Below are 14372 nucleotides of genomic sequence, written 5' to 3' on the forward strand. Positions count from 1 at the left end.
GCTTTCTGATCTAGCTGTTTTTTCCCTGCTTTTTAGGGAGAAGAAATGTTCATATCAGATATCGCTGTTCCCTGTACACAGAGTTCTGTGTTTTTATAAACACAGAACTCTGTGTGTGATTGGACACAGCTGATCGGCAAGTTTCAGCTGAATTTATTGGCTGAAATCTGTTGCCAAACTCATGCCTTTATCCAGTCTCGGAAGAAGGCCGGTCATGTACATGAAGGCAACTGTGCCTGTACCTGTCACCCACTTGCTCGCAGTAAATTTACTGTGACCCGTCAGCAGGTAGTTAAATAAGGAACTTTGTTGGCTGTGTTAACTGTGTTAGCTTATTTAATTATCTTTGGGGTACTCATTTAAGAGGTGGGGTATCTGGGTGTTTCCTATTATTAAATGAGGCTTCCAGATTCAGCCCCAACCCGCAGACTCCCACAATCACCAGGGAGAGGCCCTTGCTGAACCCTGGCAAGGTACCCCCCCATGTTAAGGGCATGTGGCCTGGTATGGTTCAGGAGAGGAGGAGGGGAAAGGACATATGCATTTTTTTAATATGGGTGTCCCACTAACATCTATATTGGACCCTCATCTAGGAATAGATAACACTCATCTGGTATTGATGAAGGCAATCTCAGGCAATGAAATTTAAACAGCATTTTTTACATATGTAAATGTCAGTCTGCTGTAGAAGGTTATATTATATACATTGTACAGATGCACCACTTCACAGGCACCTTCGAGACATCTTCCAGTCGTGTTATTTGAAATAATTTAGCAATTTTAATGTTTCACTTTAAGCATTATTAAATTCACTGCTCACCAAAAAAATATGTTTTTTGTTTAAATTTGCTTTGATACCCCCAGTGCCTAGCTATTTATCTGAAAATGCTCTGCCTTTTAGCCCAGAAAATGGCCATTACTGTTTTTTAACATTCAGATTCAATTGACTCGGTTCAGGTTTGGCACCTGAACCTTAAGCCCCTTACACACTATCAGATTTTATGCTGATTTTTTTCTTTCAGATTTACCAAAACCATGTAGCCTGATTGCATACAAATTTAAACTCCTAAGGTTTGACCTCATATTATATGGTTTTGGTAACTCTGAAGGAAAAACTCAGCAGTAAATCTGATAGCGTGTATGGGGCTTTAGTCATGTTCTATAAACCCACCTCAAACTGAATCTAGGTATGTCAGGCTCATCCCAATTCAGGACCATATGACACTATTCCCTTTATGCTCTCACCCTTTACAAATAACCACTTGCCATGTAGGCCAATTCTGACACTTCTCTCCTAATCTCATACTTTTTTTTCTAGAAAATTACTCAGAACCTCAAACATTATATATATCTATCTATAGATAGATAGATATCTATACATATATATTTTACCAGAGGCCCTAGGGAATAAAATAGCGGTCATTGCAATTTTTTATGTCACGTGGTATTTGTGCAACAATTTTTCAAACGCCAACACTTTCATGAATTAAAAAAACAAAAACAAAACACAATATTTTCCCATTTTTGTTATTTAACCCTTTCCCGCCGAGCGTACGCACATCTGCGTACTCGGCTTCCGGGGGTTATACCGGGATGATGCCCGCACCTGCAGGCATCATCCCGGTACCGTTTTTTACAGCAGGCGATTGGCTATCCAGGCATAACAACCGATGCGGCTAAAAGCCGCTCGGCTGTTATGCCGGAGGAGCGGGAGGGGACGTCCCCCCCTCCCGCCGCCTCTCGCCGCTGTTACCGGTGCTCCCGCTCGATCGGGAGCACCGATTAAAGATCCGTCGGCTCTGGCTGCTGGGGAGGAACTGGAACGAAGCCGTAATCGGCTTCGTTCCAGTCTCCTCATCGTAAACACGGAAGCGACGTCATGACGTCACTTCCCGTTTACTCGGCTGCCAATGGCGCCGGTTTTAAAAAAATATCCGGTATTCAGAATCGCCGTTTTCGGCGATCTGAATACACTGAAGTGTAAAGGAGGGATGGGGGTTCTTTTAGACCCCCGATCCCTCCATAAAGAGTACCTGTCACCACCTATTACTGTCACAAGGGATGTTTACATTCCTTGTGACAGCAATAAAAGTGATCAAATTTTTTTTTTTTTTTTTTAAACAATTTAGTCATTTAAAAATAAATAAAATAAATAAAAAAAAAAAAAAAATTTTTTCAAAGCGCCCGCCGTCCCCGCGAGCTCGCGAAGCAAAGAAAACGCATACGGAAGTCGCGCCCGCGTACGTAAACGGTGTTCAAGTCACACATGTGAGGTATCGCCGCGATCGTCAGAGCGAGAGCAATAATTCTAGCAGTAGACCTCCTCTGTAACGCTAACCTGGTAACCGTAAAAAAAATTTAAAGCGTCGCCTATTGAGATTTTTAGGTACCGTACTTTGTCGTCAATCTACAAGTGCGCGCAATTATAAAGTGTGACATGTTTGGTATCTATTTACTCGGCGTAACATTATCTTTCACATTTCGCAAAAAAATTGGGCTAATTTTACTGTTTTGTTTTTTTTTATTCATGAAAGTGTCCCTTTTCCCAAAAAGTTGCGTTTAAAACACCACTGCGCAAATACCGTGTGACATAAAATATTGCAACAATCGCCGTTTTATTCTCTAGAGCCTCTGCTAAAAAAATCTATATAATGTTTGGGGGTTCCAAGTAATTTTCTAGCAAAAAATATGTATTTTAACTTGTAAACACCAAATTCCAAAAATAGGCTTAGTCATGAAAGGGATAATGTGAAAGATGATGTTACGCTGAGTAAATAGATACCCAACATGTCACGCTTTAAAATTCCTCACACTTGTGAAATGACGCCAAATAAGAGTACTTAAAAATCTCAACAGGTGATGCTTTAAACATTTTTTTACCAGGTTACCAGTTTAGAGGTACAGATTCTAGGCTAGAAATATTGCTCTTGCTCTAACGATTGCAGCGATACCTCACATGGGTGGTTTGAATGCCGTCTACATATGCGGGTGCTACCTTATTATTGTTTATCATTATTATTACTGATATTATTATAATTTATTTTTCCTTTTTTTGTGTTATACTGTTGCTTTAACAAGAATGAGAACACATTCAGTGTTTCTTCTTTTCTTTGCTTTTGTTTTTGTGTTGCTCTGTAGCCCTAATAAGCATGTTTTCTTTCTCCTTCTTGGTTTTTATACTTCTTAGTCAATTAATGTATGTCCTTTTTGGCTCCAATAATTAATACATTAAGATATTTGTACTTTTATTCTTTTATGTACTTATAGTTTTTAACACATTTTCAGGATTATTTGTATTTACTTAATTGTATAATTCTTAGCCCTGATGAAGGGAAAATACTAAGCCCCGGAAACGCATTGGCTGTTACAAAGAAAAACACCTTTAAAAGTCTGTAAAAGCTGGTGTGGTATTCCCATCCTGTCTAAACTTCAACAAAATGCTCTTGGGGGTTCAGAAACATCCCACAGTTGCTGGTGAGCAGCCTCTAGGACCACAAACCACCCATCTTGTTAAAATGCATATGTATAAGGCTCAGTGCTCCTACATCCCAAAGAAGTATTTATTTAAGTCTGTGTCATTGCACCCTGACACTTGTTCTGCTGACAACAGTCCACGAGCCTATTCAAAGAGGTATCATCATTTCCAACTAGTCCATCCATGGACTAATATTGAGCTTGAAAAATTGACAGATAGATCTGATTGAAATACACGTGTGTAAGGACCCAAAGAGGGGAGTTTCCTTAACTTTGTGGAGAATTCCTTTGCTTTACCATTGCATCTCTAGGCCAGGTAGTGAGGAGAAATCTCCTGAACAGACAGAAAATATATAAAATGAAAGCACGATCAGATTTTCCGACGGGAAATGTGTGATGACAGGCTGTTGCTGGAAAATCCGACCATGTGTATGCTCCATTGGACAATTGTTGTCGGATTTTCCGTGGACAAATGTTGGATAGCAGGCTTTAAAATTTTCTGCGAGCAAATATGTGTTATCGGATTTTCCGAGGGTATTACACAAGCATGCTCGGAAGCAAGGATGAACTGGAAATGGCCGGTCTTGTAAGCTAGCGTTTGTAATGGAGAATTAACATTCATGACGTGGCAAATTATGAACTCTTGAAATGCAGCGCACATTTGCTTCTTCTTCATTTAATGGGATAATAATGAAGCTGCTTTGCTGGTGATACTGATGGAGTTATGGCAAATAATATTATTATGCTTTTTTTTTTTGGCAAGTTACCACAACACCATTATCCCATTGTTTTTAAGATCAAAGACACAACTATGTTGGTGTCCCTTGTTTTACTTTGTGTTTTACTTCAAACTGTCAAGTAAAACACATAGCCAAGTATTATTCTACACAATGTTTTTATTGTGTAAACAATATTTAATCCTCTATTAAAGCAAAAACCAAAAATAGTGAAATAAATAGTGGCGCTAAAACTAATATACTAAAAATAAAAAATAAATGGATTTTTTATCTCAATGAAGAGAAAATATTGATAGTGTTAACAATATTCATATCACCTTATAATAAGTGAAACAACACTAATAACAAACTTGATAGTTTATAAACAATAATTAGTGACCTTATAAAATTTCTATCACCCTGTGACAAGTGAACAAAAAATGAAATGACCAAAAACGCATTTTTGGTGAGCATAAATTGTGTACAAAAAGTAAATAAACCATAAAGAACAGAAGAAATCCAATGATGTGATGTGATGCCAATGTCCTTTTCTTCTATTCATCCACCACACCTCTGTGCCAGTGATTCCACCCCCCTCAAGAACTGCACTCACCAGCTTAATTGGCCTCACACTCTTGTGTTTGGCTACACTCACTTGCCTTAACCCACACAACAGGGGGAAATGTAGTACGTCACTAAGTTCGTGTTTGTTGGTTGACAATTCCTTGCCGTTTGCATGCAAGACAAAATTCAGGCACACACCTTTGGACAAAAGTCAGAGGTTTTGTCTGTGGAAAATCTGATTGTGTGTACGAGGCTTTAGGCAGGCCACACATGGTCAAATTATGAATGAATTTTCAGCCTTCCATTTCACCTCATGTTGCTACAGAAAATAATTTTTGTGGCCAGGAATCTTCTTTTCATTCCAGGAATTTTCTTTTCTTGCACTCATGTGCATTCCTTTTTCTATTACATTTCTTGCACGATTTTCCCATCATTGATTAGAAAATAGTTTTTCAAAAAATTTCCAACATGTCCGATTACCGTATATACTCGAGTATAGGCCGACCCGAATATAAGCCGAGGCCCCCAATTTACCCCCAAAAAAACTGGCAAACTTATTGACTCGTGTATAAGCCGAGGGTGAGACATGCCTGTCCATCCCTGTGTGTGTGTCCGTCCATCCCTGTGTGTCCGTCCATCCCTGTGTGTCCGTCCATCCCTGTGTGTCCGTCCATCCATCCCTGTGTGTGTGTGTGTCCATCCATCCATCCATCCCTGTGTGTGTGTGTCTCCATCCATCCATCCATCCATCCCTGTGTGTGTGTGTCTCCATCCATCCACCCATCCCTGTGTGTGTCTCCATCCATCCACCCATCCCTGTGTGTGTGTGTGTGTGTGTGTGTGTGTGTGTGTGTGTGTGTGTGTGTGTGTGTGTGTGTGTGTGTGTGTGTGTGTCCAGCCTACCTTTGTCCCGAGCCTCCGTCCCGTGCCTTGCCTCCTTGCCTCCGTTCCGTCCCGTGCCGTGCCGTGCCTTGCCGTCGTGTCGTGCCTTGCCTTGCCTCCGTCCCGTCCTGTCCCGTCCCGTCCCGTGCCGTGCCGTGCCTTGCCTTGCCTTGCCTTGCCTCCGTCCCGTGCCCTCTTCGGCGGCCATTGTAAAATTCAAAAGCCGCGCCTCCTCCTTCGCCTGTGATAGGCGGAACACTGAATTTCCCAGCAGCCTGTGTTCCGCCTATCACTGCCTTCGTATCATCCTCGTCCGTAGTACGAGGATGATACGATGTCCGTGATAGGCGGAACACAGGCTGCTGGGAAATTCAGTGTTCCGCCTATCACAGGCGAAGGCGGAGCCGGAGGCGCGGCTTTTGAATAGAATGGCCGCTGTCTGTCTGCTCGACACGCTGATCGAGCGGGCAGACAGCGATGACTCGAGTATAAGCCGAGGGGGGCACTTTCAGCCTCAAAAAAGAGGCTGAAAATCTCGGCTTATACTCGAGTATATACGGTACTCAAATTTGATTACCTCATGAAAATTGGCTGTTGCTGCAGCCCATTATTGGTGCAAAATTCGAATGAAAATTCTTAGATAAGGTTTTCCAAAGAAAATTATTTCGAAATTCGACCCATGTATGGCCAGCCTTACAGGGAGTTTACTTTTCACTACTCGATCTAAAAACTTAAAAAAGAAAAAAGTTTTAGTTATATACAGCAGGTAAAATAATTACTGAACACCTCACCATCTTTCTAGGTAAATATATTTCTAGAGGTGCTATTGACATGAAATTTTTTTTTTTTATTCTTTATTTATATCCAACTTTTATCATTACAAAAAAAGAAAAAAAGATCTAAAAATATCACATATATAAAACATAAGGGGGAGAGAGCCATTATACCCTCACCCCATTACATCTAATAACACAATCACCTATACACATTTTTACTTACTTATTTCATGTTATCTATTTCCTCTGTCCCCTCATATACACCCACCCTCCCCATTACCTCCCCTCTTTCCTCCACCCCACCCTCATCCCGCCCCTTTTTAAATATATGGAGCCAATGGGGAAAAGAAAACCTCCTTTCCCTCTTCTCCCTACAACTTAAACACCTCACTGTATCACCTTGTTAATCCTGAGACATTCCATCCTATATATTTCATCTATTTTCTCAAACCATTCCTTTATCATAGGGCCTTCTACTTCCTTCCATTTTTTCCGGATCAAACTTAGCTGCGTTTAACAATTGAGGTGTCAGGCAATTTCTGTATTCTTTTAAGGGTATATCGACCCCATGGAATAGACACATCCAGGGGTTTTCGGGAACCTGCATATTAGTTATCTCCTTTACATATTTTAATATTTCCCCCCAATATCTTTTAATCTTTGAACAGTTCCACCATATGTGTACCATAGATCTTATTTGCCTGCATCCCCTTAAGCATTCCCTAGATTGCCCATTTTGGTATTTTGCTACTATATCAGGTGTCCTATACCACTTCACTAAACATTTAAAATTTGTTTCAGTCATCCCTATATTTAACAAGGAGCCGTGTATCAACGTTAATATTTTCCCTACCTCCTGTTTCTCACCTCGTGGGCCTATTTCCTTCTCCCATTTTTTTTTTTAAATGCCGGTACCTCCAGCTCCTTTTCTCGTACTAAGATCTTATATATCTGCGAGATCCCTGTCATGCTGTTTTTCCCTCGCATATACATTCAAAAGCGGTGAGTTCTTCTCCACCTTTCAGCGGCCGTGATAAGACAGAGACAAAATGTCTGAGCTGGAGGTATCAGCAATCATTCAAATCAAACATTCCTTTTTTCATCTTAAATTTTTCCAGTTGAACATTTTCATCTTTTATCCAATTCCCTCCCCATGCACTTTTACCTGGTGGAAAAATATCTTTCTCTTTTAAATATATCAGTGAGGAGTTATATTTCCATTTTTTTGTGTTTGTGTATTTCATCCCAAACTCTAATCATATTTCTAGTCAATGTAAGTGTAGTTCTCCCTAATGATCTATATTGTGGTGGTGTCCAAATATCCTTCCCCAAATTTGTGTCTGCCATAAAGTGCTCTATTTCCAACCATCTTTTTTTACTCTTTTGCTTCGTCCATTCTAAAACCCTTGTTAATATCACAGCTTCATAGTATTTTTTAAAATCTGGTACACTTGCTCCTCCCTGATCTTTTTTCCAATTGCAGGATCCTTAAAGATATTCTAGGTTTCTTATTTTGCCAAATAAGTTTTGTAATTAAGGTTCTAATACTTCTGAAATACGCCGGGGGTATGTAGATCGGGAGCATCTGGAATTTATACAGTATTTTAGGCAGTATTATCATTTTTAAGGCATTTATTTATGTCCAATCCAGGACAGGGGTTTCGTTGTGATTCTCCTTATTTCTTCTTTAAGGTCATCTAACAATGGGATATAATTTGCCTGGTAAATTTTTTCAAGGGATGATGTAAGCTTAAATCCTAAATACTTTATTCCTGTCCTCCTCCAAGGGAAAATAAATTACGACTGGAGCTCTGCTCGTCCTTTGAACTGATATTAATATTTAATACTTCTGATTTTTCTGGATTAATCTTGAAGTTGTATAGTTCTCCATATTCTTTTAAAGCCCTTAGGAAATTTGGCATAGCAATTCGTGTGTTGGAGATATAGAATAATACGTCATCTGCAAATGCAGCTAATTTGTGTGTCTCCTCCCCCACTCTGACTCCTCCTATGTCGGGGTTACCCCTTACCATCATCAAAAATTATTGACGTGACATTTTAACCACATGTCGGCAACAACCCATGCAATCCATACATACAAAGAAACCAAAACAAATAAGTTCAGAAATGAAGTTACATGTATGTGTAATAAAATGACACAGGGAAAATTTATTGAACACTTTAACTGAAATGTATTTAATGCTTCATACTAAATCCTTAGTTGGCAATGACAGCTTCAAAACACCTCCTATATAGAGAAACTAGTCACATGCATTGCCCAGGTGGTATTTTGGCCCATTCTTTCACACAGTCTTCAAATATTGAAGGTTCCGTGGGCCTCTACTATGAACTCTGATCTTTAGCTCTTTCCATAGATTTTCTATATTATTGATGTCAGGTGATTGGTTGGGCCATTCTGGCAGCTTTATTTTCTTTCTTGAAAACCATTTGAGAGTTTCCTTGGCTTTGTGTTTGGGATCATTGTCTTGTTGAAATGTCCACCCTCGTCTCATCTTCATCATCCTGGTAGATGACAGCAGATTTTTATCAAGAATGTCTTGGTACATTTTTCCATTCATCCTTTCTTCAATGATAGGCAGTTTGCCAGTACTGTATGCTGAAAAACAGCGCCACACCATGATGTCTTCACCTCCAAACTTCACTATTGGTATGGAGTTTTTGGGGTGATGCGTGATGCCATTTGACCTCCAAACATGGTGTGTATTATGGCATCCAAACAGTTAAATTTTGGTCTCATCTGACCACACTATATTCTCCCAGTCTTCAGCAATGGAATCTTGCTTAGTGAGCGTGCATACGGGCCATGGCGGTTGAGTACATTACTTATTGTTTTCTTTGAAGCAATTGTACCTACTAATTACAGATCTTTCTGAAGCTCTCCACAAGCGGCCCTTGGCTTATGGAGAACTCTTCTGACAATTCTTTTCACTCCTCTGTCAGACATCTTGCAAGGAGCACCTGGTCGTGGCCGGCTTTCAGTTAGTGGCTTTCCAGGCTTTTTTGCACCTCCCTTTCTTCATGTGTTCAATACTGTTCCCTGTTGCATTCCATTTTATGACACATAACTTAATTTCTGAACGTATTTGTTTTGGTTTCTTTGTATGTATGGATTGCATGGGTTGTTACTGACATATGGTGAACATTGCATGTCAATAGCACCTTTAGAAATAGTATATTTACCTAGAAAAAGTGAAGTGTTTTATACTTATTTTAACCACTGTATACACTTTAAATGGTTACAAATACCACCAGTGACATGCACAAAATTGTGAAAATTTTTAAATAAATATGTGAGTGTAATAATACATTTGAATGACATCTATCAAAACCAAGCAAACAACTATCTATCATCTTTGTGTGTCAAAGTCTAAACAATATAAGTGAAAAACACTCAAAGTGGTGCCCCTTTAATTTTCCATGACCAGCTATAGGCGACAGGCTCTCACTGTGGATTTCCCTCTCTTTCCAGTCAAATTCAGCATCGATGCAGCTCATAAAAACATAAACAAAAGACCCAATAGTACTCTCTATTTAAAACGTTTTCGGTCACTTTATTAAAGTAATAAAACGCTTAATAGAGTATAACGTGTGACGAAAACTGATAGAGCTGTGTAATCCTGACAGGGATCCACATAACAAGCAAGCTCCGCCCTATGCGTCACACCAATCTTATGAATTCTTCAAAGGGGACTTAAAAGGGTAAATTTGAAGTAACTGGCACACACAGTTCCCTGAGTGGATTTTAAACACATTGGAGTATGAAGACATTGGTATAGAGTAGTGTGAAGACACAAGTCGGTAGCGTGTACCTGTTATAGATGAAACAGCCTATAGTAGAGAGGGAGATTTTGTAGGCACTCCTTCTGCCAGCAGTTTCCCAGAGCAACAGTAGTGAATTTGCCCTGCAAAGGTTCCTATCCTGTACAGAAGTATGAAAGTACTTCTATGTAGTGTACCCCATGTGTAGTAAAGTGACCCTGTACAAGGTGCCTAGTGTAGTCCAGAAGAACCCACCTAGGGATGGGTCTCTCATGTGAATCTTGTTTGGCACCCAACAAGGAGGGAAACATGGAAGACGTGACAAATAACTACTACCTGCCTACGTGCTTACAAGCTTGGTAGTTTTTTTTCTGTCAATTGACCCTTTTACTAGTAGAAAGACAGTGATATGTTGACCAGGTAACAGGTAGACAGTAGTGGTTGTGATAAAATATTTAACTAGACATCTACAGTATATTGTAAAGTAAAGGGTCACAAAATGGAAAAAGGGTTTTTATTAAGTTCTTGAGAGGCATATAAAAGTGATTTGTTATGAAGACAAATGCCTCAACATGTAGCAATTAACTCAACAGGCAAAAATAACATATCAATACTGATTCTAGTAGTGTTCATATGTTACAGGGTAATTTAATATGCACTCAGAGCGACACTATGGGGGTTATTTACTAAAGGAAAATCCACTTTGCACTACAAGTGCAGTCGCTGTAGATACGAGGGGGACATCCAAGGAAAATAAAAAACAGCATTTTAGCTTGCACATGATTGGATGATAAAATCAGCAGAGCTTCCCCTAATTTCAGAGCTTCCCCTCAGATTTACAGCGACTGCACTTCCAAAGTGCAAAGTGGATTTGCCTTTCGTAAATAACCCCCTTATGTACAATAACTAGTTGCAGTGTCTTGAAACTGCTTTTTGCTATAGTGCCATCAATTTTAATAGGCCCCAAAATAACTACTTTTCCACTGCTGAATACTCAGCAAAGGCAGCGTGAAATAGAAAATAAAGTGGATTTAATTGTTTCAGTGTTCTTTTCATACCTGTGATCTTTATGTGCCAATTTTTACGCAATAGAAAACATTCATCATTTTTAGATAATTTGTCATTCCTTCCTTCAACACAGGATTGAAAGCAAATACAGTGTAGTCATTAAATAATTATTTACTTAAGTTTTATAATAGGTCTATCCTTTTCAGCTCATTGCATGTGTGGTTTGAGATTTTCTTGATATAAATATCTACTATTGTTTGTAAGCAATTTAACCATGGTTTGAGTTTGTCTTGTACACAGTTATATATTGTCCTGTATTAAGCATGTTTTATTGTTTACTTTATAGATGATGGCCAAGATGTGTCTAACGTATCTGGTGAATCAGTTGAATAACATGGAACACTCATTTCATCATTTACTCCTCATGGAGATTAGAAACCTCACAAACACATTTAATGAAGTCCTGGGCATTCCAGGAAGAGACATGTGCAGAATGAGTAACAGCCTGACTGCAATAGCCAAGATTCTGAATGAACACCTGACAGATGAAGCAACGCCAGCATGCAGGTAGTAGTGATTGCTATCATCTGTTCAATGCCTTAGGTTAGATTTTTCTATTAAGAGGAAACTGTGCTTATTTCAGAAATCTATTATGATACCTTGGATTACATCATAGTGCTTGCTGCTGTTATACAACCCGTTTAGCTTTCCAATATTATACACAAATGTTACTTAACCACTTCAATACTGGGCACTTTCAACCCCTTCCTGCTCAGGCCAATGCTTTTAGTGCTGTCGCATTTTGAATGACAATTGCGCGGTCATACAACACTGTACCCAAAAAAAATGTATCATTTTTTTCCCACAAATAGAGCTTTCTCTTGGTGGTATTTAATCAACACTGTTATTTTTTTTTTTTTTTGCACTACAAATAAAAAATACCCAAAATTTTGAAAAAAAAAATGTTTTTCTTTGTTTCTGTTATAAAACTTTGTAAATAGTTAAGTTTTATCCTTCACTGCTAAGCACTGATGAGGCAGCACTGATGGGCAATGATGAGGTGGCACTGATGACGAGCCACTTATATGCAGCACTGATAAGCAGCACTGATGGGCACTAATAGGCAGCACCGATGGGCACTGATAGGCAGTCATAGGCAACACTGATGGGCACTCATAGATGGCACTGTTGGGTGGCATTGATGGGCAGTGATAGATGGCACTGATAGGCAGCACCGATGAGGAAACACTAACAGGCATTACCGATGGGCAGAGATTGGCACTGTTTGCCATCCCTGTGGACTCTAGTGGGCATCTCTGGTGGGCTCTAGTGGGCATCCCTGGTGGGTCTGCACTAGGGTAGCACTGATACCAACTATTACTCATGCAAAAACTCTGATGCTTCACCTGGGCAGTTAAGGATGACCGGTGCGGTGTTGGGGGGAGTTACAAACACCAATCTCCCTGTATAGATTTCAATAAAGCAGCTGACAGACACTCCCCCCCCCCAAAAAAAAAGTGCAATAGCAATAGTTATAACGATGTGCCGAGTGTGCTCCTGCACCCGGCACAACATTAGCATAGTTGAAGAAATGGATTCTGACAGCTGCACTCTGATAAAAGCCTTTATTGTAATGAATAGTCAAAGTTCATGTAACAACAGAAGCAGGACAAACAGCTGACACGTATCACAACATCATTGTTGCTTAGTCCACAACATTAGCATAGCCCAGCCCTTCACTTCTCTATCAGCCACGATACCCCGCCTGACAGGCACTTTGTAGTTTCGGCTCGGCGGACGTCACTGAGTGGCCAACTGCCGGTGGAAAGGCGAGATTGTAGAGGACCCAGAGGAGAGGGGCATAGTGTGCTGCTGGAGCTGTGACCCAGAGGAGCCGCTGAGCTGAGGAGGATCCAAGCACAAGTCAGCAGATTACAGATCTCCATCTGCATATGGAGTTAACTCTTTGGATTGGGATTGGGGGCAGGGGAGCTAATTAATTGTAATATGCAGCATGAGGGGGTTAATGTATTGCCATTTGTCACTGATGCATTAGGGACCAGTGGCAGTTAATTAACCCCTTTGTGCTGCATTAGTGGCAGCAGTGTAAGTGTTAACATTGATACTGTTGCTACTAATTTAGCACAAAGGGATGAATTAACTTGCCACTGGTCACTAATGCATCAGTGACCAATGGCAATATATTAACCCCTCATGCTGCATATTACAGATACCATTGGTAGTTAACCACTTACCGACCCGTCATAGTACTGAGACGGGGTGCAAGCTACAGGCATACATCGCTGCTTGTTTCAGGGTTTTCGGGTGCATGCCCCCACCCACCTCCTCCCCTGTGATTTGACACAGCAGGAGACTGTCAGCAGATCCCAGCCAATGACAGACATCCCAAGGTTCCCCGTGAGGTGCGGGAGCCCCCCGTATTGCTGCTGCGGCTCCCACACACCCACAAGTGCCTCGCGATCTCCCTGGAATGATCGGTGCAACAGGGAACAGCTGTGAACACTGATCTCTGTATAGATTTTTAGCTGACAGACACTTCTCCTTCTCTCCCTCCCACAGCTGTGAGCTAAAAAGCTATACAGGGAGATCGGTGATCACAGCTGTCCCTCCAGCCGCACTGATCATTACCAGCTGTTCTGATTGCTCCTCCCCCGGACCCCACTATGTTCTTCTCCACCCCCCCTGTTCTTTTCCGGACCCCGTGTTCTCCTCTGCCCCACCTGTCCTCCTCTGCCCCCCCCTTGTCCCCCACAGCCGGTGTTCTGGCATATTCAGTCCGGTCATCATATAGCGTCCGCCCCGTACTGCGCATGTGCAGTACGGGGCAGAAGAAGCTTCGTAAAATTTCCGAAGCTGAACGGCGCCTGCGCCGTGAGTGGAGGTGGTAGCCCCACCATCCAAGTGGACATAGGGTTGTGAAAATTAGACGGCCCCTCGCAGGCGAGCTTCGCTCACCACGCTTCGGGCTCGGCCTCGCTGCGCTCGCCACGCTTCAGGCTCGACCTCGCTGCGCTCGCCTCTTTTTTATTCCTACTCTATGTCCACTTGGATGGTGGGGCTAGAACCTGGACTCAGTGCACAGGCGCCGTTCATCCTCGGCTATTTTCGGAATCTGTGTTGCTGTGTACTGCGCATGCGCAGTACACAGCGG

The 14372-nt window shown here is 41.1% G+C and overlaps 1 protein-coding gene across 4 annotated transcripts in view; it reads left to right on the forward strand.

Annotated features, from left to right (window-relative positions):
- Positions 1 to 14372, forward strand: part of VEPH1 (ventricular zone expressed PH domain containing 1) — a 554211-nt gene that overhangs the window by 212115 nt on the left and 327724 nt on the right. For all 4 annotated transcript variants that reach the window (XM_077488095.1, XM_077488092.1, XM_077488094.1 and 1 more), the window contains exon 7: positions 11547 to 11767. In XM_077488095.1, the coding sequence (XP_077344221.1) occupies positions 11547 to 11767 (221 nt within the window). The remainder of the gene's footprint in view (positions 1 to 11546; positions 11768 to 14372) is intronic.

This window comes from Lithobates pipiens, unplaced genomic scaffold (genome assembly GCF_037356315.1).
Source record: "Lithobates pipiens isolate NorthernLeopardFrog02 unplaced genomic scaffold, aLitPip1_a1.2 Scaffold_18, whole genome shotgun sequence".
NCBI lineage: Eukaryota > Metazoa > Chordata > Amphibia > Anura > Ranidae > Lithobates > Lithobates pipiens.